Here is a 24,512-nt window from a genome sequence, read left to right as displayed (position 1 = left end):
AACTTCCAGTTTGCTGTATCAGTCGCCCATGTACTGTGTGATAATTACCAATTACCTATCCTTCGATAATAATGATGACGAGGTACTCTAAGAGTATACACTACCCTCTGCACTAAATTTCTGTTCCTGTATCTCGAATGTGCCATAAACTCACTTTTTTTTTTTTACTATTTCTTATCTGATTCATTCTTCAGAGATTGAAGAGCGTCGGCGACATTAAGAAAAGTTTCTTTGTACTTAGAGTTTCTAAAACTTTTTTTCGATAGATTTTTAAAGTGCTAAAAATTGAAATGTCCATAGAAAATATTTTTTAATATGTTAAATAAGTTTTATAAACTATTTAATTATTAATTTAAAGATGGCTTAAAACCATCATTTTGTTGGACTTTCTTTTCAGGTCCACGGCATGTTGAAAAATAATATTTTAGTTAAAATTTTCTCAAAAATTAATCCTACCGACAAATTATTATATTTAAAATTTCTAATCACTATTTTAGCATTAAAATTTTGTGCTACATCTAATCTTATTTTGTCTCAACAAATAATTTTTTCAATACATACATGTATCGGTATTGAACGTATTTCCAAGACTCGACATCTAAAGTAAAGGATGTAAAAGTATTATATAGAGAGTATGAAGAAACGTGCAAAGCCCTGTCGCGATAACAACGCTTAACTCAAAGAACTGAAGGTACTTCTCGTGTGTATTTTCTTAACATCCACACCCGTATTCTTATCCCGATAATACATTCACGTATACCAGTCGAGGGTGGTGCTGGCCAGCACACACTAAACGATGATATAAACGCGATGCTATCGTTATTGGAGGAGGTTCCGCGTAATCTATCCAATTATCGTCCGATCAGACCCCTACTAGAGGCTGCCAGCGCCCTCTGTACCGGGTTAGCCTACGGAAGTATATATATTATGATACAGTGAATACCAAAGCCCTGAGAGGTGGCCAAACCAAGGCGTACACGGAAGAAGGACTCAAGTAGTTTTATCGTTAAGGGCCAAGTGGTAGAAGGGCGGTTTCAGCCAGACAACGTTTACGTACTCTTTAGATTACTAAAACTTATTACTTATAACTTATAACTGGTAAGCTGGAGGACTTATGAATCCTACTAGTATTTCTCCTATAGAATAATTTATTCTAGAGATCAACTAGAGTTTTTGTTTTAATTAAATATTATTATTTAGCCAACCTTTTAAAAATTTAATCAGATGAAGTATTATTGGTTAAATAACCATGTATGTTTATGTTTATTATTAACTAATAGTTAGAATGAAAAAAAAAACTGTCTCGAGAGAAAAATTCTTGAATTCAGAAATTTTAATTGATTAAATTAATTTTTTTTTCAATTTATTGTAGTATTTTTTTAAACTTGATAAAGTCTCAATATATATTCTAAATACTCGTAATGCTTTTTATTGATTAATTATAATATTCTACGTATATTTTTGTAAGTTCTTCTATCAACTTAAAATGTAAAGAGAATTTAAACACTCGGTAACTTTATTTTATGATTAGTAACTTTACCACGATCTTTGCGATTTTTAAAATAATAGATTATTGCTTCGAATTAAACGTTCGAGAACACGATGAGTTTGTTTGTGATGTTGCTGTTACATTATTTAGCAATAGCGAATCGGTGTCTAGCAAATAAAAGGAATAGGACGGGCTGAGATGAGCAGAGCAGAGCAAACCAGAGAATAATGTAATACCTTTTTAAGAAGATTAAATAACAAAATAATAAAAAATAGGAAAGGGAAAGAGGATGATAAAATAAAAATAAAGAGAGTAAAGAGCGCGGGTCCATCGGTGTATTGCATACTGTATATTGGTGGTTGGTTCTTGAAGAGGAGGAAGGTACATAAGGCCCATCACGAGCGGAATAGCCGCGGGCCTTTCACCGGGCGCTGGGCCTTCGGGCTACGGGTCGTGACCTCCCAGTGGTCCACTCCCTCGCTCGACTTTTTCCCTTTTTACATCTCACTCCTTTTTTCATCCTCTCCGGTCAGCTCTCACTTGCTCGGTACTTGCACCTCGTCTTGCTCGCTTCAGTGCATCTCCAGCTTGAGCTCGTCTTCTTGCTTTCTCTCTTGAATTTTTATCGCCTTATACTTGTACTATTCTATAACTGAACTACAGTAGGTCTTTCTTCTTCTACTCGCTCAGCGGAGTCCTTATAGTCCTCGCTCCCTCGAATACTCCTCTGGCCAGTGAGAAGTACGCGCAATTCCTATCTCCGACGGATACCAGATAGACGGATGATCACGATCCTTGTTACACTCTATACATTCTGGTGCATAACTGGCCCCTCGCGATCGACTTCTTGTATATTGCTCCGGATTCTACCTATATACATATATTTATACACCTCTCTACTCTCTTGTGATTTATATCTTTGATTTACTTTTATTAGATTCATCGTCACGACGAAATTGAGATACTTTTTTTTTATTGTCATTACCGCTGTTTTATTCTCATTTTTATTTCATTTTATTTTATTGCTGCTGTTTGATTTTATTCATTTTATTATCTACTATCTATCAATCACTCGCTTCGCTGGACTTGAGTTTAAATTTGCTAAGATTTTTTCGTAAAATAAATTTTCAACTTTACATATTCTGATTTATATTTATAACAGTTCATTAAAAAATTGAAATTCTCGCACGAATATTCATTAAAATGCTCATTTAATTTTGACTTGATCTTTAAAATGAATTTATGAAGATGATTAATTGATTCAAATTTATTTGATACTAAATTAAATATCATTAAACAAATCATTTTCATTCAAATAAATAATAAACAAATCTTAGAATTTTTTATTTTAAATTATTGACAGTTGAAAAGAACGAATTAATAAAAAAAAATATCTTCTTTTATCAATATAAATATCAACTCTATTTTATGATCGAAGTAATAAAATCAAAATAGGAAAGTTACGAAAAAAAAAAAATTTCCAAAAATAATATGAAATTTTTTTCGAAAATTATCAACTATGGTTGATAACTTTAGTGAATTATAATTCACTTACCAGCTTATTTTTTCTGTTTCGCCTTGAAACTTAATTTTCAACCTTATCTTTTTTAAGGATATCTTGATTTGCCCCCTCTTCTCCTAATTCATTAAAAAATAATTTCATTCAATCACAAATATGTACCCTGGTGACAGTTAATTAATAATTAATTATCATAAACATTGATTTTTTGTGAGTCCAAGGAGTATTTATTTTAATTACAATAATGAGGTCATGAAATGGATATAATAATATTTAACAATATAATTTAATTACTTTACAATCAATAACAATGAATTCATTCGATTGGATTCCCATAAATAATTTATGATTCGTTCATAGTTTTGTTAATGAAATCAATGTAATAATAAACACGAGTGTATGTGTCTGGATATCCTAACCCACAGACTATGGAAAACGAAACAATGCCGACAACAGTTCCATTATAGACCAAAGGACCACCGCTATCACCCTGAAAATAAACATGTCATGTTAATTAATTTTCCCGATATACATTCAATTAGTTTATTATTTAATTAGATAATTAACTAATTAATTTATAAAACTTACATTACAAAATCCATGTCCGCGACCATTGTATCCACACAAATTGGATGGGAGAACATCAGCATCCCTCTTATTACACTCTTCGTTAGAAATTACATGGACCATCATTTGTTGAAGTCGGTCTGTCTCTGCACCTCGCAAAGTTGTTTGTCCCCATCCACCTAGTATCGCTATTATTTCACTTGGTGTGTCTACTGTTGGCAAAGCTATAGGTTTTTCATATGGACTTATCGTTATGTTTTTTTTCAACTGCAATAAAATAAGGGCAGTTGTCAATGTGTAAATGTTTTTAGTAAAAATTATTAAATTTCTCGGTACAGTTCAAGGCTCTTGATTAATAGTTATGTTTTTTTTAAACTATAAGTGTAAATTTTTTTTTTTGCACTAAAAAAAAAAATTAACTTGATTCAAGAGAAAAATTCTTGAACCGAGAATATAATTTTGAAGAGGGTAATTGTCTTGAATCAAGACCAAAAATTCTTCAATCAAGTAAAATTTCCTTAAAACAAGAATTTTTCTACTCAAAAAGAATATTAAGTTCTTTAAAATTATATACTTGATTCAAGAACGTTTTTTTTTTCTGTGTGAGAATCATCTGATAAAATTCAATCATTTAAATTAAATTAAATTGATTACGGTAGTGATATTAATAGAATCCGGAAATGAGAATTTGCATTTTTGCCATAATTTCTTACACTAAAAAAAAAAAAAAAAATACTTGATAGAGAAAAATTCTTTAATTAAGTAAAATTTATCAGTGGAAGATTTTTTCTATACTTAAATCAAGTTAATTTTGTTTTTTTTAGTGTATACTTGAAGTTAAGGTGAAAAACTTGACCAAATAATCAGTGTTTATACTCCAATAAAAATTTTTTAAAGCTTCTTTTTCCCAAAATTAAAAAAAAAATCACCTTCACAACAGCGATGTCATTGCGCCATCGGCTTTTAGTCCCCCTTTCGAAATCACTGTGAGGCGTTACTTTTTCAACCTCATGAATTACTCCAGCATACCGATTTAACGCAGCTTTTCCTACGACCACGAGGCCTTCGGTATACGGTGGATTAGCACGTCCCACGAAACAATGAGCCGCGGTAAGAACATGACAAGGACTGATGTAAGCCCCTCCGCAAACGTGTATGTTATATCTTCTTAGCGACGCCATGTACGATAACTTTTCCGGCTCAGCATCAGTTCCCTCCAATATTTTTGCGGGTGCTCCTCCATCTACTCATTAGATAAAAAAATTATACATAAATATACATATATTATTATTATGATGTAATAATACAAATGAAAAGTAATAAAACAAATAACTTACCGGCAGTACTGATGGTAATGAGAACAAAAACCAGCAAGTTAACAGCAGTCGAAATTAGTGATACCATTTTGAATTCTCACTGTTGTAAATATATCTGTATAAAATATAAATTAACAACAGGTTTTTATACACACAATTTTCATATCATTGTATATCTGTATATACAATACGGATAAATATATATATATATATATATATATATATATATATATATATATATATATATATATATATATATATATATATTTATGATATAATTTATTCAGTGAAATATATCACCTAATTACAAATGTATAATGTAATATACGCAGCTGATAATATGTTTACTCAGCAAATTAAATTAAAATTTTTATTTTTATTTCTTTTTATATACCTGTCATCACGATTCTTATCTATTAAATTACTTTTTAATGAAGTATTACATTTAAATATTATTACAATCATAAATCGTTAAATTGTTTTACTTAATCAAACCTTAACTTTGCCAAGTTATAATTTATTGCCATGCATAATCACAATAACAATAAAAATATTATCAATTTACTTTAGATTATTCTTTTCTGATTAAGTAACAATTATTTTTTACTCTTATAATCAGTATTACTATTTTTACTTTTTAATAAAAAATTTTTCTATAAAATTCAGCCCCTGTAATCTCAGATTTTCTGATGAATAAAAATAATAATAAAAGTCGAGTAGAAAACAATAATACAAGACATTTTGTTTATTTATCAACAACAGCATACATATTGATTTATATATAAACCATAAACCCCATGGACTATAATACAAAACAATCCAATACAATACAATACAATAGATGACACATCGATTTCTGATACGTCAAGTGTAGGAATTGACACGAGTTTATTATATATATCCGGGCGATAACCAGCTCAGTTATTGCAATTGAAACAGTTTAATCTTATTGGCCATTGGCTTACGCACTTGTATTATTACGGCATTACTTTGGTACATTTATTCGCACGCACATGTAATGCCGATCCACGCACCGTTGTATATGTAATATCGACAGTGTATATAGCTTAAAGCCAATACATCACTGTATCGTGCAGTTGGTATGGTATATGATGGAAAGTTTTATGCAAAAAAAATCCCAAGAGAAATTTAGATTGAGAAAGACCGAGATAAAATAAACTTTTGGTAAAAATAAGTAAACAACCGTGAGTAAGTAACTAACAAACGGTAGACGGTAGGAAGAATTATTGCCAGGACCAATTGAACAGAACACCATTCACCGTTTACCTACTTCGGGGATCCTAGTTTCGTACGGCATACGGCATACGGCAGCGGGATAAGAGTAATAGTGTATATGTATCTATATGTATATATATATAATAGAGACCAAGTTTTTCTCTCACACAAGACACAAGACGCTCCATACCCGTTTACACGATAATAACAAGCCACGATGGCTAGATCTATCTCTTTGGCGTCGTGTGCCTCGCGGCTTACCCCACATCGTAGTATATTTACGCTCTCGATTTAATATCGTGACTTAGCTTCATTAACTTACGTCTCTCATCTTGTTCTACTCATACTGCACCGTCTCTCTCTCTTTTTCTGTTCGCCGGTCCTCTCTATAAAGAATAGAGATATATTTGTATCAAAGCATAAGACGAGTTTTAAATTTTTATTTAATAGTTTTCAATTTAGTCACGACAATTCCCGTATCCTCATCGAGTGGAAACTTTAATGGCATAAAATTAAGCCGGTGAATATGCTCGCTCTGGTGTATGTCGGTCTAGCTAACCCGAGTAGAGACCCCGAGTACCTACATAACAACACAACATCCCTCTTTGTACACTTTCAAATAACTATAAGTACAGCTACATATGTTGCTGTAGATTTATTTATGTTTTATACACCCATATATTTATAAAAGTATGAAGCGCATGGTAATAAAAAGCATTGAACCGATCGTGCGACCGGACATACCGGTCTCAGAAAATTGAAAAATAATTCGAGCGAAGACACGAGAAGGAGCCATATTTTTCGTACTACCGTACCGGCGAGCTGATGTAATGCTTGCCGTGCAAAGTTATTCTTCTTCTTTTTCTTTTTCTTCTTAAGTTTCAGCTTCTGCTCTTGCTTCTGCTTCGGTTCGGTGTGTAAGCTCTCATACTTGAGTTTATCGTACCAGTAGACTGGTACTCGTACTCGGATAATTCACGTTTCTTGCGAGTGTCTTGTCAATCTGCGGTTACCTGCGCCAACCGAGTGAGCTACAGACTGCACATTATATAGATTATTAAAGAATGAAAGAGAAAGAGGTAAAAAGTACTCTGCTGAGGATATGTTATACCCAAGTATAAAACTTTAGCATGCATCCAAACCCATATCTTGGCTACCTCATTAATAAGTACACAGTCCCGATGAATCAAGTATAGTACCACACACACTTATTTACTCCACACATGTTTTTTCTTTCATCTTTCTTTCCCTCATTTTCAGCCTTAGCCTTTCTTACTCTTGCCAGGATATTTGAGTGTGTATTAATGTGAATATGAGTGGATCCTACTATGTATACATGTAGAGAAGAGCGCACATAATAGTTCGCATATCCCTTCAAATTGGATGAGTAAAAAATCACATTACGCTTGCGTATAAGTCTCAAAGAAACATGCTGATGATACACCTTTGCTTCTTTATTCGTATTTTTTAGGTTGTACCTGTTGAACCTGTACCGGTGCATTTCTGCTGGTTCTGAGGATGTTGATGATTAGATGAGTTCGCGGAACAAAATTAACTTAAATTATTTTTCGCTCACCGCAGGGAAAAAAATATTTGTCTCAAGTAAATCAATTTCTTCTTACATTTTTTCAAACTCATATTAATAACAATTATTTTTTTTCAATTTCAATATTGAAGAATTATTAAATTAAGCAATGTCCGAACTAGGAGAAAGACCTTCGGTAGATGGAAGCAGAAAAGGGAATTATTTTCGTGTTTAGTCATGGGATTCAATGGAACATTTGTGTAGTATTGAGCCGAAAAAAGGTAAAAGCTGCATCGGTATGTAGGAGACGCGGATAGTAGTGTCTTATTATTATTATTCTTTATCGTAACCTTCTTCGTTCTTCTTAGTCGGTCTCCTCCAAGTCCAAGACCCAGCATCCCAGTACCGCTATCGCCCTCTGACCTCACTTGAGAAGAGCAAGCCAACCAGATACAGAGCCAAAGCCTTTGCCTTATAGAAGAGAAGATCCTTTTCTCTTTATCTCTCTCCTCCCCTTTCTTTCTTCTCATCCTGGTAGTCCATGGAGATACGGTAATTCCTATTTACAGCTTCCTGGTATGCTTTTGTCTCCAAATGTAGATCACTAAACATACTCGAGTTATTAATTGTTTGGATTAATTGTTCGGATGCTCATTCGGTGTCTCTAAAAGGTATGCAATGCCGGTTATTTAGAATCGGTAATGGGTGTATTGTGTAAGTTGGAAATTTAAGCTCGATTACTCCAACGGTAGGAGAAAATTATTTAAATGGCGTGTTACGTGTGTTTAAATCGCATTTATGGTTCGTTACGTATTATGGGTGCTCTTAAGTATTGTATTTATTTTTTACTACTTAATATTTTTATTTTTCATCAAAATTCTATAAAATTTTTCCTTGGAAAAAATAAAAAAAAAAATAACGTAAAATAATTGTGATAATTGCATAAATTTTTGCCATTAGAGAGGCAATATACATTTGTATTTGCAAATAGTAAACACCAAGTACTACGATATACTCTTTTAGTGTATGTATGTATGTAGGTATTTATACCTATAAAGAGTAAAGAGTATTTCGTGCGACGACCCGGTGATGTAGAGGAAGAAATAATGTCGTGGGATATAGCTCGGTGCACGATGAAGGTTTCACCGCGGCGTTGAGCTCTTCTCTGTTTAGTGTTGTACGTACTACACATTACTATAACCTATAACTATAATACCAGTAATGGTAATAGTAACAGTAATAGTAATAGTAATAGCAATAGTGTACACAGCCCGAGAGGATAAACAGTACAGTGTAAGATGTAATGGTTGATGGTATTATATAGGTTTTTAGCGTGGCTGTTACTGTGTTTAAGTTGTCGTACTGTCCCGTTGACGACAGGAGAAAATCGTTTCGTGCAAGACGAATTTGGGTTAGGATGCAAACTTGCTGTTGAGTTGTAAATGTCGAGCTATTTAATTATCATATATTATAAATTATAAATTATAAATTACAAGGTAAACCAAGCTTAAGTAAATAAAAAAAAAAAACGGAGGAACAAACTTGTTAAAAAGCAAACATATTAATTAAATAAATAAAATCGTCATTGATATTAATTCGATGGAGCTGATTTCAAGGAAACTTTTATTCAGCCTCCAATCTTAAAATTTAATCTCCTCTCTAATCTCGTCTTGCTAATTAATTAATGTAACATATAATATATAATATTAAAATATAAAATACAAAGTTTTATAAAATGAATCATCGGGGTATAAAATACTTTTTCCAGTTGGATGGAGGCGATTGTCAGCAGATATATATATTTAAGGTGACATATAAGTTGGACTGCCAGTCTTTGGAGGCTTTGTCTCAACTCCGTTGGGCCGCTCCTCAACAACTACTCGAGAAGCTAAGGGATCGATTCGTTTTAATCGCTAATCACCAATTAACTGAGCGTCCACCGTCCGAAACCCCCAGAAGCATTTTAACGAGCCGCCGTGTCGTCGTACCTCGGAATTTAACTTCGGCTTTTGCTTCCCTTCGCCACCAACTCCAGATGAGCCTTTACTGTATACTTCCATCCCATACATCCAAGTATTTTCGTACACACATGTGTATTATAAACATATGTGTCTTTTATTTCTTCCTTAAAGTTTTCTAGCTAAAACTTTAGCCGGTCAATATCTCATCATAATAACATTTGTCTAAATTGTATAATATATATCTGAACAGTATAAATCCCGGGCTATATTGTTGCCGTATGTTTCACCAATAAGCCGGTACGCGTATTCGCGTGTTTCTTAGCAAGGGTATCGAGAGGCCTTACCTCGTACTCGGCTGCCTGTGTCCGAGTGACCGCACCAATTAGTGCATACTTCAGCACGTTGTCGAGACGACTGTATACATACCTATACAATAAATATGTGTGTACACATGTGCCTTTTTGTGTGTCTAGCCTCTTCGTGTATTTAAAGATTCACACACCGGCAGTCAGACACACAAATACACTCTACACACGTGTAAATAAAATAAAGCGAGAAAGAATACCCAAGTAATGGCGGCAGGTTTTAGGTACCAGCTAAATCTCCCAGAAACTTTTAACTTTCAAGGTGACCCTTATTTTTAATTTTAACATATAAATTTATACTCTTATTTATTATTGTTATTATTATTGTATGATTTATAAATTAATGCGCGGATTTTGCTTCAGAGACAGATTCATATTTATATTTATATTTATAAGTATAATAATAACTGGAACTCGTCTTATATTAATCGGAGAGAAAGGAATCTGGTGAATCTTGGCCTAAGACTAAGACTCCTCTGGATCATTGTTGTTATTAAATTTATAACGGAGCATGGTGTTGTGTACGCTAGACTTGCTGATCACGGGTACGGGTTAGATCAAGCGGACTATAGGTATAGGGAACAGAATGTAATGTGTACAGATCTTATAGCTGGTACGGAGAGAGTTCGAGCGGAGAGTCGTCTCCTCGTAACCTGTCGGTCGTGCCAGAAAGAATAAGGAAACCTTGATCGTTGTCTTTTTCTTCTTATCCTTACATTATCCATATCTATATTTAACACTTCTCTTTCTTATATTCAGTCTTCAGATTGCTATTATTATTATCATTATTATTATTATTGTTATTATTCTGATTCTTGGGCTTTAACTTAAATTAAACGCTCAACTGGTGTATGTATGTCGATTGATAGGATCTACTTGCCCGGGTTTTTCGTGAGACATTGATCGCGCTTAGCTGCTGTTGCTCCTATCCAATGATTCTGATGCCGCTGTACTGACGTTAATATTCAAGATAAAAACAACCTTCTCTATCTGTAAGACATGCATTATAATATAAAGATTCACAAAAAGAGAAAGGGATGCATTTATGCATTAGTGTTTGTGTGTGTGTGTGGAGGTTTATTGATAAATACAAGAGATGGATCATCACCGTGTGATCGATATTTCTGACGGGAAAATACTTTAATGTTAAGCGCGTCTATTTATTATGTTGCAATTCAATATTAAACTTCATTACTGTTATTATATTTTATATAATGTATGTACTCGTAAATGTCTTAGAGATCCATACCATACCATGGTTATTCAATTTCAAAACCCATAAGCAAGAGTTTAATTTTATTTTACTTATGCGGAAGGATTATTCATATTAAAGATTTCTTTTTTAACTCAACTTAAAGTTAGTCATTTGTTTTTTTTTTTTTTTTTTACGTTAAAATTTTATAAATCTTAGGTTATTAATTATTAAGATAGATAAATTTTAATTATAAATTATAAAATGGAAAGTATAAAAGAAGAAATATTATATTTAGTCGAAGTAGGTGTCCATGATTTAGAATTAACGAAAGAAAAAATCCACGAAGCGACAAACAAAGATTTTCTAGTAAAAATAAAATTTCTGTCATTGCCGGTATTTGTAATGTCACTGAATGACTTTGAATCTATTTTAACTCCGAGTGAAAAAGAGAAGACAGACGATGAACAAGGGCAAGTGCAAGAAGAGAAAAAGCAACGTGAGACTGAAGATGGGAACACAGTATTTATATACGAATCCGGTAAATCATGTGTCTTTGGTAAACGACCGCGTGATCTTCTCCGTGAAATGCAAACGACGCCGCTGAGAATCGGTGTGTTTTGTAATTGTGATATGTATCCGATTGCTGAGACGACTGTACTATTTACCGGTTGCATATGCGATCAATTCGCAATGGCTATGAATGATAGCAAGCATATGCCAGAACCTTATGCGCTAAATGGCTGCTGGGATCTAAAAGATCCAGGTGGTAATCCAGCTGGCAAAATAAAAGTTGATTTTAAAATTACCTGCAAAGGTAAATTTATAGTTACAAATTATCAGTTAAAAGGAAAGTATTCGCCTCCTGTTCTTATTCCGCTGGTCCCTCAGCCAGATCGAGAGGAAGGTCAGACAGTTGATCCTGAAACTCCTGAAAATCAAGAAATTAAAGCCAAAGCCCCTCGTAAAAGTAAGAAAGAGAAGAAAAAGAAGAAAAAGAAATAAACATTCAACAAATAATATCCTAGTTCGGCTCTGAAAGACAGCTCGCGCCTCATTGAGGCAAACTGAGGAACCAATTATTTTTTTCACGGCCCAGTCGATGCTGCAGAAATCTTGACGCGTTGTTATGACAACTGAATTTAAAAAACATAAACTAAATTAACAATAAAATTTTTAAAAATGTCATAAATATTATAACCTCTTTTGTAAAAATTAAACCATGATAAATTATTGTGTAAATTAAAATAATGAATAATGAATAAAAAATTATCCTTCACTCCCGATGAAATAAAATTAATAAAGTCACTGTTTAAAGTATCAGAGGCGCCAAAAATCGGTATAAACGACCCGGAATTTGAAAGCCTAACGGAAGCTGAGAAATTGAACGACAGCCAGTATCGGCGTCTAATTTATCAGTTGTATCCAAACGAGCGAACATGCGGGTGCTGTTCACCCACGAATGCGGAACGGTATGGTGGTTGGTGCAATAGCCGTAATAATAATGGGAATATCGATAGTCGCAATCACAAATCCAGTAAAATACGCTCGGACTTCCCTGTTCGGTGTGGTGGTTGTGCAAGTTCATGCTGTTCTAGTGCGTGGACGACTAGATGGCGACAACGACAACAACAACACGGACAACAACGATTTGAAAGACCGAGTACTGTTGAAGAAAGAAAGAAAAGAAAAGGCTTGAACAATGGTAACGATGACAAGGTACTACACTTTATGTCTCGCTATTGTGTTGAAAATCAACCAAGCAATGAACTTTACAATGGTACCTACTGTTCAGACGAGAGAATTAGAGGCGGCGGTGGCAGTACCAGAGAAGAAGACCCTGGCAAACCAGCCAGAGGTGTCGAGGAACTCAAGAACAGTGAGTGGCCAGGTCTAGCATTGAGTGAATGCCCCAAGAATTCCACATATCCAATGAGGTATGACGATATCCCTGCGAGCAATCAAATTCAAACTTATTATTTGTCTTCAAGGTTTAAAAGTACGTGCCCAGGGTCCAGTGACGAAAGGAATATTTTGAATTCACGTAAGAGCACCAAACATTCGGATACATGCAGACGGAAAAAGTGCCCACACATCGACTGTCTTACCAGGGCATTTGAAGAAGCCCAAGAATTTGTGGATTCACTGGGCAAAGTCCCGGGTCTGCCGGGCCTGGGGTTGATGGATCCTTCAGCGAGTCCTTACTATCGCGCCCCGCGAGATTTTAAGAGGGTCAAAAGTGAACTGCCAGATGAAGGAAATCCTTGCACATCAGCATCAACGTCACCGTGGACTAAGGCTACGCCTTTTACTATTGCGGTGCCGGGCAGAAATGGAATTGTTCGTGAGGCAACTGTATCTGATGATGATAATTATAATTATAAATATAATTATAGTAGATATAATTATGGAGATAAAGATAAGTGTAACGACGAATTAAATACGGCTGATGTGATTGGTCCTTGTGGAGAACGTCAATGCAAAGCGAGGCGTAAAAAAGTTCATCGTGAGACTGTGGTGACTGAAGGTGTTGAAACTCCCGTTGAATATGCTGATGAACCGAAGAAGAAAAGTTATCTGATGAGAGATAGAGATAAAGATAGGAAATATAAATTTAACAGACAGAAAGATTACCATGCGGGTCCTCGAGGTGACGGGTATAGAAAAAGTATCAAGAAGCCCAAGAAGAGAAAGATCAGAAAGAGAGTTAATGTTGACTTTGTAAGTCGTTCGCATTCGGAACGGCTTTACGGGCACAAAAATTGCAATGATCGGTTAAGGAGAGTTCCTGCGCACATGGGCTGGTTCTGGACTGAGTACCAACCTACCGGTAGACTGAAACCGAGAATTGGTTGGAGACCTGGGGCGATTTCGAAGCAAATTCGGGAGATGATTCAAGCGGCGAAGATTGGGCTGATTGAAAAACGCAATCGGCCTGCTTCGGTGCCTTCTGCGATGAGAATTGGGAAGAAATTGAAGACCAAGAGTTCGACGATGCTGAAGAAAAAACAGCCGAGGAAATTTGACTTCAATGCGGAGGATTTCAAAGCACCTCCGACATTGTATATACAGAGAAGGGATGGAATTTATTACTTTACGATGTACCCGGTGAAAAAGGAGAGCGAAAACACGCCTGTCCTAGACGAACCGATGAAACCGGTACAGTTTAAAATTGCTCCGAATAGAGATGACGCTTCAGGTGCTTCTAGCTCAGTGGCTTCTGATATGGATATTGAATTTTCACCCCCTGCGGCTCTTAATCGGGCGAAGAAAAAACCAGATGTTGTTCATGTTGACACTCAGGTTAGACAGCAGGATATTTTAGATGCCTTTCAACCGTTAGTTCCGGAGGTTAAGAAAGTTAAGTCACGAAAAAGTAAAAAGAAAAAAAAGAAGTGAATTTATTATAGATAAATTGTTTTGATAAAAAGGCTGATTTTTTTTTGTATGTACATTTTTTGAATAAATTTTTGATGAAGTATGGGAATTTTTTCTTGATAATTGTTTCTTAAATTTTTATTTAGGATTGTTTCTAATAAAAGTTTTCTGAAACTGTCATTTATTTATCATATTGAGATTTTTAGAATTTTTCTCAGTAAAAAATTTATTGCAAAAAAAAGTTTGATAAAAATTCTACATGTAGAAATTTTAGAAAACTATTAATGTAACTTTTATGAAATGTTTTTTCGGTACTTATTTATTTTTTAAATAAAATTACAAATCATCAGATGCCTGCTGATATCTGTACTATTTATTTAATTTTTTTTACATTTCCCGCGGAATTATTTAATGACAAGTTGTAAGTTTTTACCGCTCGCGGTGTTAAAGTAAAGATGCAATTTCATGCTGACGCTCGACGCTGATTAAGAGCGTCAAACGTGGTCACGTGGTACAATTTTGACCATAGCGCCATTTTAAATTAACGCAGCGTCAAATATTGGAGCGTCAAACTTCAAAGCACTGAAAAAAAAAACAATAAAATTTTTAAATTTTAAAAAGCTAAACAATGTTTAGCTTTGACGCTGCATTAATTTAAGATGGAGTTCCAGCCGAAATTATACCACGTGACCTCATTTGACGCTCTAAGCCAGCGTCGAGAGCGTCACCATGAAATTGCACCTTAAGGCCAGTAGAGGATGCTGCAATAACTAACCTAAAGACACTGGTGTTTTAAAAATTTGACAGTGTGTGTGTTGTGTGTATCGAAAAACAATCAAAACCATCGTGACAGCTACATACATATCCGTCAGACTAAAAACAAAAGTATAATATAAAATATATTGTATAATATAAAGTAAAATTGATTTTAATTTACAATAAATTAAGTCATAAATTAAAAAATGTCGGACAATAAAACACTAGAGGAGCGTAATACTGTGATACGCAAAAAAATGCTAGACATGCAGAACTTGAAATTAGAGCCGATGCCCGCGGATTCGCCGTGGCTAAGACCAGCGCGAATGAGCTTTTACCAAAACGGCGAGAAAAAAAATTGGGACCTGTCACGAGTTCACGACAGCGTATCAATAATAATATTTAATGTAACACGAAAAAAACTTGTATTTGTACGGCAATTCCGTCCAGCAGCTTATTACGCTAGTCTACCAGAAAAATTCCAAGATATTAACACTGCTAAGTACCCACTAGAACAGGGTCTGACCTTGGAACTCTGTGCGGGTATCGTTGATAAAGATTTGCCGCTTATCGAGATTGCGGGGATTGAATTACGCGAAGAATGCGGATATGAAGCACCATCATCAGCTTTTACTCACATCATTACTTACCGGTACACGGTTGATTGCTTTTATCCAATTTAATAATCCATAAACAATCTTTATCTTTTAAATATTTTAATTTTTATTTTATTAATAAAGTTTACTTTAATAATTTATTACTTTTTTACAGTGACATCGGCAGTACAACTGGCAAACGGACGATTTTTTACGTTGAAGTGACTGACGAAATGCGTAAGCATCCGGGTAAGTTGTTTTAAATTTATAATTATTGAATTATTGATTATACATTTCATTAATTTTCATTTACATTTCAATAATTTCCAAGAAAAAATTTATTTTAGCCGTAAAAATTTTTAGTTTAAAAATTTTTACACTCTTAAATTTCTTTCATAAAAAGCAAAATTTGCTTTTAATTTTATTAGAAAAAAAAAATCTTTTTCTTTAAAATCAATCCATCTAATTTAACAATGACAATTTATTTATAAATTGTTATCATGAAAGTAAATATGACACGTCATAAATGATTAGTGATTGGGATTAGTTATCAGTCTGTGAGCGATAGTTGGTGTTAGTTTATTGTTTGTTTTTTTATTCAATGAATCAGAGTATGCAGTGACTGCTGATGTCTGTCGTATGAGTCGAATGTTGATGAATTTAATTAATCGAGGTTGAAGGTTAATACTATTGGTTTTATTTTATTTTAATTTTCTGAATAAAAGGCGGAGGAGATGAATCAGAAGGCGAGTTAATCGAAGTAATTGAAATGTCTCCGGAGGAAGCAAACGCTTACATATCGTCAGGTGAAGTTCAAAGTCCAGCAGGTTTTCTCTATGGTGTCATATGGTTTTTGAACGCTAAGAAGGATCGTTATAGTTAGACCATTCTCTATACAAGCTACATTTTTTCTAATAAATTTTCTTGTTAAAATTTAAAAAGATAATTAAAATAATCACTGTTTTTTCAAGATAATTTATTTACAAAAATGTTTATTTATTTACAGAGGCTTTGTAAAAATTAAATATTTAAAGTTACTTAAGTTTAAATTACACTGTAATTAATATTTAGCAATAATTAATGCTCAGCCTCGTCTTTTGAAAATTGCGAGCTGACCCAAGCCAGGCCCCACTTTAAATTCGTCAACAAAAATTTTAATGCCTTGGTCCACTGCTCTTCAGAATTGAATTGGATTCTGAAATAATAACAATAACAATAATTATTTTAAAATATAAACAATTTTAATCTAGCTCGTAATTAAAGTTAAATATAAATTAAGTAAGTTTCTTCCAATAAATTTATCTTTGCAATAAATAAACAGCAATGATTTAAATTACTTGACAGAATATGAATTCCCAGTAGCCGAATCCTCGATTTTCCCTCGATCCATTTTGTAGGGCAGACAAAATCCACTGTCACCTTTTTCCACCTGCTCCTTGAACTGCTGCAAGCAATCCAGGAACGCAACCATAGCAGCGTCAAACTTGGTGTCCCAGAGAAATTTAAACCCTCCGCTTCCATAGAGTGGTAACTCCTTTTGCTGGTCAAGGACCTCGATGTAACTGTGGTTACCGAAAGGCACCAAACGAAAACGTTGAAATGTCAAGTTCATCTTTCTTGCGAGCGCTGAGAGTAATAGTGTGGTCTGACCCCAAGCAGCGTTTATTTCGCTCCAATCTACAGGTGCACTTGGCAAACGACCCAATCTGAATGAATTAATAGTACCAAAGTGACCTGAATGCCAAATGTGAAATGTGGCATTGAATACGTTCGTTTTTTTCAGTCTTTCTAGTTGGGATGATGCATAGGCTAATTGACATTCCAAGCTACAATTATAAAAAATTATTTATTCATTTTATAAATCATTTCATTTTTTAATTAAATTTTTTTTTTTATTTTACTTTCCTTTTTATTAAAAAGTAAATATAATTTAAAAAATAATTTTTAGAAAATTTATTGAGAGATAAAAGTTTTTTGATTTTTTATAATTACTTTATAAATTTTAAATAATAAAAAATAAGTTTATTTTACAATAATTGAAAAAAAATATTTAAATAACATTACTTGATAATTAATTTATACATTTTTTATAAACAAAAATATCATTGTACAATTATTTCTAGAAAAATTTATTAATAATTTGAAAAATAAAAATTTTGATAATTACTTGAATATTATAAATTAAAAATTTTTGAAAAACCTACTAATATTTTGGAGTATTTATTATCTTTTTACATTTTAAGAAATAACTAATAACTTTTTACTTATAAAAAAATTTCATTAGGTCAAGTCTAAAATTACTCAGATATCACCTCATAAATACCAAAATTATTTATAAAATCATAAAAAATGTACAAAGGTCAAAAGGTGGGTCGCTCATACTTCATCGTCATTTTAATTACTCAGACAATGAATAAAGAAAATAAAAAGAAAAATACCTTCGACATTCCTCTTCAGCTAAAATTAAATCTCTCCTGTGCCTGGAGTACTCTTTCCAGTACCTCTCTTCCTCGGTCTCCAATCTCTCGCGCTCGGATTCCTGTTCAGCGATAGCATTTATCGTGGCAGCTTCTTCCTTCCTCAAGGCCTCTAACTCCTGGATCATTCGTTCCTCTTCAGCTTTAACATCAGCCAGCTCCTTAGCCAGCATTTCCAACTCCCCGTTGTCATTATTGAGCTGCTGCTGCTCAGCTTCCAGCTTTTTTAGGTACTCGTTGTAATCGGACCACTCGCCCTCTGTCATCCGGAGCTGCTGGTCTATCAGCATCAGGAGACTGTCAGTGCATTCATCGCACAGAGGATGATCTGCAGCGCTGCTGCTACTCAGGATGTCGAATAACGTCGCTCGCACCTGCAATTATTTTCTCCAATTAAAAAGTTGTAATAAAAATTTTTTTATTTTTAATTAAAGTATTTAATCTTTTGTATAAAAATCATCAATGAATACTGTTGTATTTATTAATTAGGATAAAATAGTTCATAATTAATTATTGTCATTATGTATCAATAATAAAAATTATAAATAGTTCTAAATAAAATATTAAATATTGAATTATTTTATCATATCATAATATTGACAAATTTACCCTCAAATGATGACTAAGGCTTTCAGTTTCACCAGAATCTCCAACCAGCATAAAACCATTGGTTCCATTTACTGATTCCGTAAGTCTAAATGGTGGTACTAAATGTTCTAGGCTACCACTTTGTGGTTCTATTTCACCTACAACTTGTTGTTGAATTGGAACTAAAAAAAAAAAAATAATATAATAAATAAATAAAATTACTACTGACTAAAAACTAAAAAAAAAAAATATTTAACTCCAAAATTTATTTAAAATATAACAAATTTTAATTAAAAAAAAATTCAAATTAAATTCTATTCAATATTTTTTTTTTTTTTTTTGAATTTTGAGATTATGCAATTTTTTCCGATTAAAATAAACTCAAAAAATTTTTTTTTCTTGAAAAATTTTCATATAAATATTTTTAATTGGTAAAAAATCAATGGTCTATTAAAATTATTTATATGAACTTGATAGGGAAACTGGATACAGGTAATTAGAACAATTAATTATTAATTTTTTTTTATTGACATTAATAAAAAAAAATATTGCATCAACAAATGAGTCAAAGCAAAATATTTAATTTGATAATATACAATAGTATGAATGTATTTAGAAGTTTACTGTTTACTGTTGAAAATAGAAATTACCTACGTGATAATTCAGCTAGTGTGTGTTCACCAAGGTGATCAAAACTGGGATCGAGTCTTAGTGGTTGTAAACAACGTTGACACGCAAAACTAATATTTGTCTTGATATCAACCATTTTAATCCGCGTGATTAACTAAATACTGAGCTAAATAATTTTTCTGTAACGCTGTCACGTACGAACCTTTTGTACTCAGAGCTAAACTTGATAGCAATCAAATGTTTTTTATTATTATTACTATCACTTTTTTTCTTTGTTTTTTGTTATTATTTGCGTAGTACAGAGGTGGCGCGCGCAATAGATGGGCAGGCAATTGTTTTCTTTTTTATTTTATGTATTGTAAATATTACCACAGAATTGTATTGTAGTGATATCTAGTTCATACGGCTTGAAAGACTTGGTAACTTGGTAGTACTGAATGGTAGACGAGTATAGTTTAAATTCCAACGCATGCGCAAGATTATTTTAGTTTGGGAAATCCAGCAAGACTCTTAATCTCTGAAGCAGAAATTTTAATTAAATTTTTTTACCCAATACATACAATATCACACAATTTTTTTCGTTTTCTTGTCATTCAATATTTTGATACTTGATAATTTCAAAAATCTTTTAAAGGTCGAAAATTTTTTTTAATTGAAGAAATTATTACTGTCTACCTAAAATCATTCTTGCTAAAATAAAAATTGTTAATTGACTTGAAAATAATTATTGGAAAATATTAATATAGATTGTTAGTTTTCAAAAATTTTAAATTTTCTTATGATAGAAGATTCACATTTAAAATTTATTTTTATTCCAAGTACAGTCCTCGAAATAATTTGGATCACGCTGAAGGTAAAGTCACTTTACACATCCGGCAAAGTAGTTTTCTCTCTACACAATTATACCGATAAAAAAGATCTCTATTATCATCAAGGCACGCGAAACATTTTACAAACCTTCCAGTTCCTTTCTCAACCCCCAGATGTAGTTGCAAAAATTACGACGATTTATTCAAATCAAACTAATAAGGTAAAAGTCCCTATTATGAGACGATGTCCCCATTTATGATACACTTCATAAAAATACTATTTTATAAAAAAAAAACACACCCCTAGCATACTAAAAGTATAATAAATATATTATTTCATCTATTTCAAAAGCAATTTTCGACTTTGGCTGTTAATTAATTCCATACTGTTTTTAAAAAATATTTATTAAAGTGCGAGGTTTGTTATTTGTGCTCAAAGCCACGACCAAGAATAGTAAAACGACAACGGCAACCTAGTTTTTTATGTTAGTGTAATTTTATTGTGTCTTCTACTTTTATATTAAATTGTATATCAATTGAAAGCTGATGATTAATAGATTTTATTTCTATACACATTTATGCATTTTTTATTATAATATTTTAAATCTGAGTGTCTCACAATGCCTACACTTATTTACGTTAATGCCCCGGTTTATGAGACACTTTTCTCGGTGTACTGTGTAATACGGACATATGTTTTTCGATTTGTCCCGATTAAGTGAGACAGTGTACATTTATAAGATTTTATATTGCTAATATGTGATATTAGTTATAAAAATAGTGCAATTATATGTTCTAAAATATTGGCTATTATTAAAACCTCAAATATTTTTCTAAAAGTAAGTATTTTAACTCAAATAGCTTTTAGATCATGAATCTAACCTCAAATCATATAACATTGAATAACTTTGTCAACAAGTTTTTCTGTTTTTAATTAAAACTTTTGGATAAATTTATAATATTTTTGTATATTGATTCTGAAAATATATTATTTATTTCGTATTATTTCAGACTAAGTAAAAAGTAAATTATAATAAAAAGCTGAGATAATGAAGCATAAACAAAATTCCAAAGTGATAAAACTCAATCATCAAATTCAACCAAAGAAAAAAGTGTTGTGTTCCAAAATGAATAATAAAATAGAGAAAAAGTTAAAAGGGATTAAGTATTTATAATTCGTCAAATATAGAAAAACTCTAAAAGCAATGGAAGACACAGAGTTGTCCTTGAGAAAAGCAGCTGCTGTTTATGGAGTACCGATTGCTACCCTTGCTAAATGAAAAAGTATTAGTCCTGAGAAGGCAAAAATTAGAACTGGCCCGGTGACAGTGTTATCTTTAAAAGAAGAGGATGTTATTGTTCAGTGGGTTTTGTACAGAGCAGTAATAGGGTCACCTGTGACAAAAACTGAATTATTGAAGATGTATAACAATCCGTTACTGTCTTAGACAGTATCATTTTAATGGGATAAACTGTGAACAAAATAATTTAATGAATGATGGACAACTTTTTACGGTTATACATGAATCTAGTCAAGTTAGTCTTCAAGAATCATCAATTGATAGCAATAACGTAATACGGAGCACTTCTAAAGACTTCAGTGAACACAGCCTAATTGATCTAACTATCTCTACTGATGATACAAATTTAGATATATCTGCACAGCCCAGAGAGATTATAACAGAGCTCACAAATATTCATTCTACAAATCCTATAAACAACAAAGTTCATCAATTAGGTATGTAAATGTCAACCTCACATTCATGTTCAATAAATTTAACTTAATGTGACTGTTTTTCAGAACTTATGATAGAAAATTCAGATCCTATGCTTGCAATGATTGACAAATATCGTTCTATTCACAAGATTTTATCAATAACTGTTGATAAAGGTAATGTAAAATAATTGTTTATGAACTAGTTTTAAAAATTATGAATAAAATTACGAAAAATTCATATTTTTAGATAAATGTTCCGAAAACCTCCGAAAAGAAATATTCACTTTGCCATTGAATTATTTACCGAAGAAAACAATAAAAATTGAAAAAACAGGCAAGTCAAAGTTATCATTTGTGGACACCTCTGATGAATGGTACAAACAAAAGTTAAAAAAAGAAAAGTTAAAAAACATGAAAGAGGAAAAATTTAACAATAAAAAAATATTAAAAGAAGAAAACAAAATTAATGGCTCAAGTCAAGGAATGACAAAAAAAAATCAAGAAAGAAAAGTAGATTTAATTCAATAATTTGCGTTGATTAATTGTTTAACTCATAAAAAATTTTTTATAAGTTTATTAAAAATTGAAATAATTCCTTCTTTTGTAAATACGATTGTCTAAAATTAATAAATATATAAAATTTGGTCAACTTTGCTGATTTTTTAACTGTCTCAAAAATAGGGTCCTGTGGTTTGAGACACTGGGGACATGTGACTTTAAAGTGTCTCATAAATAGGGTCATATAGGTTCCTCTAAAAAACCATAATTTAATTAATTTTTAACCAAAAAAATTATAAAAACAATAGAAATATTGATTTAATGATCATCAAATTATCGTATAATGCGATTAAAATTGTATTTTTTTCTTTAATGGATTAATTATTCGCAGGAATGTTCAACCTACCTTGAAAAGTGTCTCATAATAGGGACTTTTACCTTACTTTAATAAAATTAACATATAAAATGATATTTGATTAGATAAACATCCGAGATCAGTTTTCATTTGCCAAGAACTAATTTTATCTTAATTTACGACAGTATTTGTTGCTTAATTCATACAAAATGGTTTCTTATCAATATCTACTGATATTATTATCACACTTATTACAAGGAAATTCACTATTGGTAATTAAATTATTTTACTGTAATTAATGTCAATGAAAAAAATTTATTTAAATTAACTAATTAAGCGTTTGACTGTAGGATGGGGATCAGTGAAGTATTCTTAGTTTAAAAGTTTAAGTTGAGCTGCACATTGAGTAGTATCAACACATGTTGGGTAAATTTTTTGTTCGAGTAAAAAATGAAATATCAGTATGTCATCTGAAGGCATTAAGAAATGAGCGTAAAGGAATGAAGGAAGAGGAAACTAGAGAATGTTGTTAGTGTATAAGTGGTAGCAACGTGTTGGCAATATGCGGTCCAAACGGAACCCACATCCGTATCGCATTATTCAAGCACTCGGAACTGTGAATTAGTTCAAGATCATCATCTCCAACACCATCAATTCACCCATTACCATAACCACCACTAGCGTTTTGGAAAAAAAAAAAAAAAAAACTATGCATACATAATCCGCCTAACATGCATCAAAGGGACAATTTATAAATTCAAGCATTTTAAAAGACAGCTGACGTGTCTGTAGTGTCCAAAATGATTGATCAACTCAGAAATGTGCCGACATTATACTTAATGTCCCCCTGACAGTTAACATCCCCGTGTGTACAACTTTGTTTCACATTCGTCTACAGTATGATAACTGTCATACAAACGTATCATCATTATCATAATGATAATCATGAGTATGATCATCAAAAACACCCTAAGAAATAAAAGCAAACTCTATTTGCAAGAAGAAGAAGAAGAAAATAAAGAAGAATGAAGAAGACGATGAAAAAAATGGCATTTTAACACTATCCCATGAGAGCAGACAATCGAAGAGATCTCTGGACGAGTTTAATGTCTCGTCTCAACCTGACACTATATAACTGACTCTCGAATATTTAAAATGACTGTAAATCCTATATCTCCACATACAATCTCATCAGAAGGATCTTTCGAGCACATTGGTTCGGATACCTGCGGATACATCTCCCGCGGTGCTCTGGCGTGTCCACCCTCAATGGCAACCCTCGGCTCGCCGATACGAGTCATTCCTATCCCGGTATCCCGTACACGTATACGTACTCGAGAATCTTCAGAGCCCGATCACCAGAAGCGATCGGTTCCAAAGTAGACCAAAAGATCCCCTTTATCTCTCTGAAAGATCAACTCCTCGGCATTGGAGATTCGAGGACGGAAGAATCGAGGATCGAGACAGAGAGATGTAGATGGACGAGACAAGTTTAAGCTTCAGGGGACTCTGATTCCCCGGTACTCCAGTGTATCACA

General features: G+C 32.7%; 5 protein-coding genes and 1 long non-coding RNA gene across 7 annotated transcripts; 4 read left to right on the top strand and 2 right to left on the bottom strand.

The window, feature by feature from the left end:
• Positions 1 to 3,236: 3,236 nt before the first annotated feature.
• LOC123275404 (chymotrypsin-2-like) lies at positions 3,237 to 16,076 on the bottom strand. The gene is made up of 5 exons (XM_044743505.1): positions 15,955 to 16,076; positions 4,913 to 5,006; positions 4,505 to 4,818; positions 3,597 to 3,842; positions 3,237 to 3,498 (listed from the first exon to the last, which is right to left on the bottom strand). The coding sequence occupies exons 2-5, from the start codon at positions 4,977 to 4,979 to the stop codon at positions 3,352 to 3,354; spliced, it is 774 nt and encodes a 257-aa protein (XP_044599440.1). The 5' UTR covers positions 4,980 to 5,006; positions 15,955 to 16,076; the 3' UTR covers positions 3,237 to 3,351.
• LOC123275139 lies at positions 11,424 to 14,577 on the top strand. Its single transcript, XM_044743068.1, has 2 exons — positions 11,424 to 12,172; positions 12,425 to 14,577. The coding sequence occupies exons 1-2, from the start codon at positions 11,435 to 11,437 to the stop codon at positions 14,567 to 14,569; spliced, it is 2,883 nt and encodes a 960-aa protein (XP_044599003.1). The 5' UTR covers positions 11,424 to 11,434; the 3' UTR covers positions 14,570 to 14,577.
• LOC123275405 (uridine diphosphate glucose pyrophosphatase NUDT14-like) lies at positions 15,306 to 16,910 on the top strand. Its single transcript, XM_044743506.1, has 3 exons — positions 15,306 to 15,956; positions 16,076 to 16,149; positions 16,626 to 16,910. The coding sequence occupies exons 1-3, from the start codon at positions 15,511 to 15,513 to the stop codon at positions 16,781 to 16,783; spliced, it is 678 nt and encodes a 225-aa protein (XP_044599441.1). The 5' UTR covers positions 15,306 to 15,510; the 3' UTR covers positions 16,784 to 16,910.
• Positions 16,862 to 19,907, bottom strand: LOC123275403 (beclin-1-like protein). Of its 2 annotated transcripts, none has more exons than XM_044743502.1 (5): positions 19,620 to 19,907; positions 18,987 to 19,147; positions 18,339 to 18,751; positions 17,238 to 17,726; positions 16,862 to 17,095 (listed from the first exon to the last, which is right to left on the bottom strand). In XM_044743502.1, the coding sequence occupies exons 1-5, from the start codon at positions 19,729 to 19,731 to the stop codon at positions 16,978 to 16,980; spliced, it is 1,293 nt and encodes a 430-aa protein (XP_044599437.1). In that variant the 5' UTR covers positions 19,732 to 19,907; the 3' UTR covers positions 16,862 to 16,977. The 2 variants fall into 2 exon arrangements, with proteins under 2 accessions (XP_044599437.1, XP_044599438.1); XM_044743503.1 differs by having other exon boundaries at positions 19,616 to 19,741.
• A 1,208-nt stretch (positions 19,908 to 21,115) lies between these two features.
• On the top strand, positions 21,116 to 21,545 carry LOC123267759. The gene is made up of 2 exons (XR_006510122.1): positions 21,116 to 21,243; positions 21,416 to 21,545. It is a non-coding gene; the product is annotated as an uncharacterized LOC123267759 (long non-coding RNA).
• Positions 21,546 to 21,599: 54 nt separating this feature from the next.
• LOC123275130 lies at positions 21,600 to 24,109 on the top strand. The gene is made up of 4 exons (XM_044743056.1): positions 21,600 to 22,142; positions 22,206 to 22,295; positions 22,369 to 22,455; positions 23,949 to 24,109. Exons 1-4 carry the CDS (start codon positions 21,896 to 21,898, stop codon positions 24,107 to 24,109), a joined length of 585 nt encoding a protein of 194 aa, XP_044598991.1. The 5' UTR covers positions 21,600 to 21,895.
• The last annotated feature ends 403 nt before the right edge of the window (positions 24,110 to 24,512 follow it).

Source organism: Cotesia glomerata, linkage group LG1 (assembly GCF_020080835.1).
Source record: "Cotesia glomerata isolate CgM1 linkage group LG1, MPM_Cglom_v2.3, whole genome shotgun sequence".
In the NCBI taxonomy this organism is placed as follows: Eukaryota; Metazoa; Arthropoda; class Insecta; order Hymenoptera; family Braconidae; genus Cotesia; species Cotesia glomerata.
This window is presented reverse-complemented; position numbering and strand designations above follow the sequence as displayed.

Bases quoted from the DNA above. Each gene is read 5' to 3' on its own strand.
- LOC123275405 (XM_044743506.1), top strand. From the start codon at position 15,511: ATGTCGGACAATAAAACACTAGAGGAGCGTAATACTGTGATACGCAAA. The intron at 15,957-16,075 runs GTACACGGTTGA...ACTTTTTTACAG, and splicing joins ACTCACATCATTACTTACCG to TGACATCGGCAGTACAACTG. The intron at 16,150-16,625 runs GTAAGTTGTTTT...TCTGAATAAAAG, and splicing joins CGAAATGCGTAAGCATCCGG to GCGGAGGAGATGAATCAGAA.
- LOC123275130 (XM_044743056.1), top strand. From the start codon at position 21,896: ATGAATGATGGACAACTTTTTACGGTTATACATGAATCTAGTCAAGTT. The intron at 22,143-22,205 runs GTATGTAAATGT...ACTGTTTTTCAG, and splicing joins CAACAAAGTTCATCAATTAG to AACTTATGATAGAAAATTCA. The intron at 22,456-23,948 runs GCAAGTCAAAGT...AAACACCCTAAG, and splicing joins AATAAAAATTGAAAAAACAG to AAATAAAAGCAAACTCTATT.
- LOC123275139 (XM_044743068.1), top strand. From the start codon at position 11,435: ATGGAAAGTATAAAAGAAGAAATATTATATTTAGTCGAAGTAGGTGTC. The intron at 12,173-12,424 runs TAAACATTCAAC...TTAAAATAATGA, and splicing joins AGAAAAAGAAGAAAAAGAAA to ATAATGAATAAAAAATTATC.
- LOC123275404 (XM_044743505.1), bottom strand. From the start codon at position 4,979: ATGGTATCACTAATTTCGACTGCTGTTAACTTGCTGGTTTTTGTTCTC. The intron at 4,819-4,912 runs GTAAGTTATTTG...TCTAATGAGTAG, and splicing joins CATTACCATCAGTACTGCCG to ATGGAGGAGCACCCGCAAAA. The intron at 3,843-4,504 runs GTGATTTTTTTT...ATTTTATTGCAG, and splicing joins ATGACATCGCTGTTGTGAAG to TTGAAAAAAAACATAACGAT.
- LOC123275403 (XM_044743502.1), bottom strand. From the start codon at position 19,731: ATGGTTGATATCAAGACAAATATTAGTTTTGCGTGTCAACGTTGTTTA. The intron at 17,727-18,338 runs GTATTTTTCTTT...TTATAATTGTAG, and splicing joins GCTGAAGAGGAATGTCGAAG to CTTGGAATGTCAATTAGCCT. The intron at 17,096-17,237 runs GTAATTTAAATC...TTATTATTTCAG, and splicing joins GGGAATTCATATTCTGTCAA to AATCCAATTCAATTCTGAAG.